The sequence below is a fragment of the Cyprinodon variegatus genome, unplaced genomic scaffold, assembly GCF_000732505.1.
Source record: "Cyprinodon variegatus isolate N-32 unplaced genomic scaffold, C_variegatus-1.0 Scaffold2158, whole genome shotgun sequence".
NCBI classification, from domain to species: Eukaryota; Metazoa; Chordata; class Actinopteri; order Cyprinodontiformes; family Cyprinodontidae; genus Cyprinodon; species Cyprinodon variegatus.
In genome coordinates this window covers 27848-33417 of record NW_015152611.1, presented here as the reverse complement: position 1 = coordinate 33417, position 5570 = coordinate 27848, and the positions used below count along the sequence as shown (strand labels likewise).

Below are 5570 nucleotides of genomic sequence, written 5' to 3'. Positions count from 1 at the left end.
GCTGGCATAAAGATATTTGGACGGGAAATGAAACAATCACACGGCAGGCGATGTAGAGCAGGTGGCGAGCGGTTGAATGATTAGTAATAAGATTAGTAATATGATCAGTGCCGGGGGGGGCTGCAGCGTTCAGGCAAAGATTTAAAGATGATATTATTGGTGCAATAATAGATCCAGCAGGGGGGGAAGCTGAGGAGATATTTCATAATCATCCTTTTCACAGTAACATAGAGGTTGGTGGTTAGAAAATGAGCCCAACATTGTCTGCATATCTATTTGATGAAACTCTATCTCCATGGTAACCAAGAGGGAGACGCTCCTTTATTCCTAAATTAGCTCTTCCTCAGACATCGATCTATGAAGCTGCAGCAGCAAAAGAACAAGAAAAGAAGAGAATTTGATTTAATTGGAGATTCTGTTTATCAATTGAAAATCTTTGTGTGGAAAAAAAATCAAGAGATACTGCTCTTTTTTCATCTTTGCACTGCAAAAACAATCTATAAATAAATAAAAATGTCTTAAATTAAGTGTATTTCCCCTTCATTTGAGCAGGTAAATGAGATTATCTGCCAATGGAATGATTATTTTTACTCTTAAAATAAGATAATCAGATAATATGCACTTGAAAGAAGAAAACTTTTGTTGGAAAATTAAGATTTCTCTTATTTCATGTATTGATTTATGCTGTTTACGCACAAAAACGTTTTTATTTTTATTTATTGTATTCTACATTCAGGTATTTTTTTAAAGTTTAAAAACATTTACTGTTCTCTAAGGTTTCCACCTGAAAGAAAATAATAATAAAAATAATAATTTTTTTTCTCATTAATAGTTTATTTAATGTATAGACATTTTATCGGATTAATGTCACCGTTTGCTTGGAAAAGGAAGTTTTCTGTGTTGTCATGTTACTATCGTCCAGTAGAGGGCGCCACTGTCCATTCTAATGCAGAGCCTCACTGGTATTTGCATTAAATGATGATATTTTCTACCTGTGAACCAATTCTACACAATAAGCAACAACTGATCTACAGGTGAGTGTTGGTCTAGTAGTTTTGATTCACACAGCCTTCACTCTGGGTCCCTGAGCAAGACCCTTAACCCCACACTGCTCCCCAGGCGGCGCACAATGGCTGCCCACTGCTCCCCAAGGGGAGGGGTTAAATGCAGAGAGGGAATTTCTCCATTAATGGACAATAAAGTTCAATGATCTTTTCTTTTCTACAAAGTTTAATAGTTTAGAATGGCTCCATCTGCTGGACAGCTGTGAGAACTACAATTGAGCTGGTTTGTTCCATAATAATAATATTAACAATGATTATATAGATAAATAACATGAAAAAAAGAGTGTAAACTGTGAATTCTCAGCCACACAGAGAGTCATTAGGCTGAGCAGATGATAAGCAAGAATAGTTTTTTTTTTATCTATTTTCATGTATCTAACTATTCTAAATCTATTCTCTACTAGATCTATCTATTGCATTTCTTCTCGTCTTTGAGTAAAATTGTAAATAGAAAAATCATTGAGCCGTGCCTCTGAGTTTTAGGGCCAGGATAGAAGGTTTATAAAATATGAGAATAAAGTCATAACATTCAGAGAATAAATATTCTATTATAAGTTAGACACTGTCGCCAGGCAACATGCAGCAATTTATAAATGTTGTTTCAGCTTAGGTCTGGATCCGGACCCTGATCCGCTGATCTGTGGCCTCTGATTATTAATCAATTAATCAAAAAATAATTAACAGATTAATCGAATTGAAAAATAATTGTCACGTTAGCCCTGGCTGCTGCAGATGGGCTAACGTTAGCCATGGCCGCTGTTACCCTCGGAGCTCCGCTGGTCGCTGCGGTCCTCTCAACATCTTAACTTTTTTTTTTTTAAATACGCACTAAATCAGTAAATGTTCCATATAGTGAAGCTTAAAGTTTAATATTCTCGCCTCAAATGATCTTAAAATGTACTTTTATGGAACAACAGCAGCAGAAAAGAGAACCTTTAACTTAATACTCTGAGCTCTGTGAGCGCTAACCTGGAAGCTGCTGCTGCAGTGCATGCTGGGACAGCTATCAGTCTGGAGGACGGACAGGTCTGCTCTGATGCATGCTGGGTAAAGAGGGAGGGGCCAGAACAACATCCGGGGGCTTTGTTCTCAGTCTGCTGTTCTAGTGAACTGGAACAGCACAGGGGCTGAGGATGATGGCGTTTCACCACATGGTGAGAAACGACCACAGACTGCAGCACTGATTTGTTTTATCATGGATCTTAATGAAAAGGTTTCAGTCCAGGATCGTTGCAGGAGTTGAAGCAAACATCTCCTCACCTTTGCTTTTTTCTCCTCCTCCTGCTTCTCCAGTTCAGCGATGCAGAGGCTCAGAGCCTCCCAGTGCATGATGGGACTGCCCGCCTCAGAGCCTCCATCCTGGCCTTCCTCATCGCTCCTCGTATCGTCCTCTGCCTCGTTGCTGTCCTTCTCCTCCCGCTGCTCCCACTGCTTCTCCTTTTCTCCTTCCATCTGGAACACAGCGGGTTAACATTCAGTCACCACATCTGGAGCCATCGAAGCCCCGCCCCCACGATGATGTCAGGCTGAATGTTTGGACTGGCGTTTGAAGGTGTGGCTCTGTCTGCAGGTGTGGCCTCCACTGGGTTATAGGACACCTAGAGAAGGTTTCTGGTGTTCAGAAGCATCTAAGTCTGATGATCTGGAAGAAGCTGACGACTTGATCGTACGTTAAGAACAATGTTCAGCGTTTAAATTCACACGTTCTCGCCTCTAAGGCACTCAACAACGTTAATGCTCGCCTATGGCAGGCCGTTTTGACATTTATTAGCTTGACTGAATGTGTCATCTAGAGATGGATTTCTTCATCAAAATGAACATTACAGAAATGTTCATTCTAGATAGGAAGAATACTAGCCCCATTTATGGATGTCTGGAATTCTGATTGAACTAGTCATTAAGTAAGTAGCTGATATCTATAATGGCATTTCTACAAGAAGAAATATGTCTTTGATGTCAAGAATTGGATTTCTGGATATCTAGAATTCTATAAACATTTTCATAACAGAAATTCACATTATGACTAAAAGTATCTATTATAGAGATCCTCATCAGAATTTAGAATGAAAGTACGATATTTCTGAAATGTTAATTATGACTTGATGCTTAAAACCCTGATTAATTCCCACTGATAGCTCATTCTATAAACCCCACTCTAGACTTTATTAAAGGTTTGATCTGATCTATGAAACTTTAATATAAAAACACATAATAGAGTTAATCATCTAGAGCACATTCCAATTACAGGTTTTATTGTTTTATTTCCAGTTTATAGATGATCTGCCCGTATGATGGATCTTTTTTTTTCGATGGCCTAAGAATACAACTCTGGTTATTATAACAATGTTTTCTTATTTTCTATCAAATAAACTTTATTCAGACTGGGCTGCTTCTATTTCAGCAGTTTGGGATTTCTATAGAACTAAAACAATCAGATGAATCAATTATTGTAATGATCCTCCACTAATTAAGTAATTGATTGATCATATAGAGACTGTAAAACAGAAGTGACACAGCAGGAATTAATTTATAACTAAACATTTGGCATTTAAAATAAAAATAAAAACTTTTTCATCTGTCAATCTGCTCTATAATCCAGAACTCCTCAACTGGAAAAGTTTTAGTTTCACCTGGTTTCATTTCATTAAAATTCTTCTTTAAGGAAACTTTTTCTATCCGATTATTAATCAATTAATTGAAAAAATAAAAATAGATGAATCGATTTGTAAAATAATGGTTAGTTGCAGATCTAGATTTATCGATTAACGGCTGAGTTTTTGCAGCTTCGTGATTCATTATAGGAATAAATATATTTTTTATTAATTAAATTCCTTTTTTTCTGCCATCAGATAATTTATTGTTGAATCCTTTCTGCCTGACCGGGAATCGAACCCGCGGCGCCCGCATTGAACCGCCTCACCGTTACTAAGTTTGAAACAGCAGGAAGCTGGAGCTTCTTTGTGCTTTTCAGGGGAAATCTGCTTTCTAAACTTACCAACAAAAAGATGCAGCAGCGGTTAGAAAGCGACCCGCTTCGCTTAAAGGGAAATAAAAGCGATTAACAGCAGAAAAAAGGAGGAAAAGCGGGATTTTCTGGAGTTTTTCTGGGAGTTAGCTCATCTTCTTCTTCGGCTCCTCCTTCTGTCTCGTTTTCTCTTGTCTTCGCTTTTTTTCTTCTTTTCTTTCCTCCTTCAAACGGAGCCAGACGTCCAGGAGCAGCGCGTCCGCCTGTCCAGCCTCTGTCCTCCGCTCTCTGCTCGGTTTAATGTTCCTCCCAAAAACTTCACAAACTTGGAGGAATCTTTAAGAAACTCATCAGCAGTTTAAGGAGCGAAGAAGAAGAAGAAACAGAACTTCCTGTTGGTTCCTTCAAAATAATAGCATGGATCTTTGGAAAAGTGCCAAAAGAGAGGATCTAAAAAGTTTTCATTCTTAAAATTAAAATTCTGGGCAGGTTATGACAGAGAATTAGGGCCAGGCTAGAGATTATTATATTTATAATACAAGAATAAAGTCATAATATTACAAGAATAAAGTCACAACTTTATCAGAATAAAGTCATAATAATATGAGAATAATGTTGCACAATTATCAGACAATAATTCCCCTCTGGGATTATTAAAGTATGTCTGATTGTGCTAAAGTCATAATATTATAAGAATATGTCATGATCTTAGAGCTGATGACTGATCCACTTGTTCCAGCCTATATTTAACCAGCCTTCTTCCAGGCATCAGTGCCAGATTATTTAAGCCAGTGGTGAGAGTTTCTCTGGCGTACCAGAGTGTTTCTGATTCCCTGACCCATTCCGCCTCTGGACCTCTGCGCCTGCCTGTTCCCGTTCTGATCCGTTTGCCTGACCCGTCTTCGGACCCCTGCTAAATTCTGCCTGTGTGCCAAACCTGGAATTAATTCCTGACACCGTCCTGGATTACCCCTCGGTACGTCTTTGATCTCTTGGCTCAAACTAGTCAGCATGTGTTTGACTCCGGCTTTGGCTTCACCCATTGGATTATCCTGCCTTCCCTTTAAGACCAGGTTAGTGACTCACATGTTCATCATCATCCTCTGGCAGACAGACGGGGTCACTAACCTGTGGTCTCCTCCTGCAGAGGTTCCTGTCTTAGTTCACTGCAGTTGTCTTAAATAAACATTTTGTGAAACTAAACCGTCGCTCCGCCTCAAAAACTGGTTCCTTTTGTTCCGAGCCGGACAGAACAAAGTTAAAACACAAACATATGAATCCTGTGACTTTATTCTGATAATTTTGCTCATTTATTATCATAATATTATGACTTTATAATATATATTATGTTACATTATTCTCATAATGACTTTTTTCTCATATTAAAATAAATACATAAATAAATAAAACCTCTAGTCTGGCCTTAATAATCTGTTGGATCAGTTTTAAACATCTCACAGTTTTTTTCAATATTATGGAAATATTAGAAAGAACCATTAAGAAAAACAAAATTCCCTTTAACACCCCCCCTTTCAGAGACA

The 5570-nt window shown here is 38.2% G+C and overlaps 1 protein-coding gene across 1 annotated transcript in view; it reads right to left on the bottom strand.

Moving 5' to 3' along the window:
• Positions 1-4392, bottom strand: part of LOC107105216 (schwannomin-interacting protein 1-like) — a 10823-nt gene extending 6431 nt beyond the window's left edge. Inside the window, exons 1-2 of the mRNA XM_015405340.1 lie at positions 4060-4392; positions 2325-2516 (exon numbers count right to left, since the gene is read on the bottom strand). Coding sequence (XP_015260826.1) covers positions 2325-2516 — 192 coding nt within the window. The 5' untranslated portion in view covers positions 4060-4392. The remainder of the gene's footprint in view (positions 1-2324; positions 2517-4059) is intronic.
• Positions 4393-5570: the final 1178 nt, after the last annotated feature.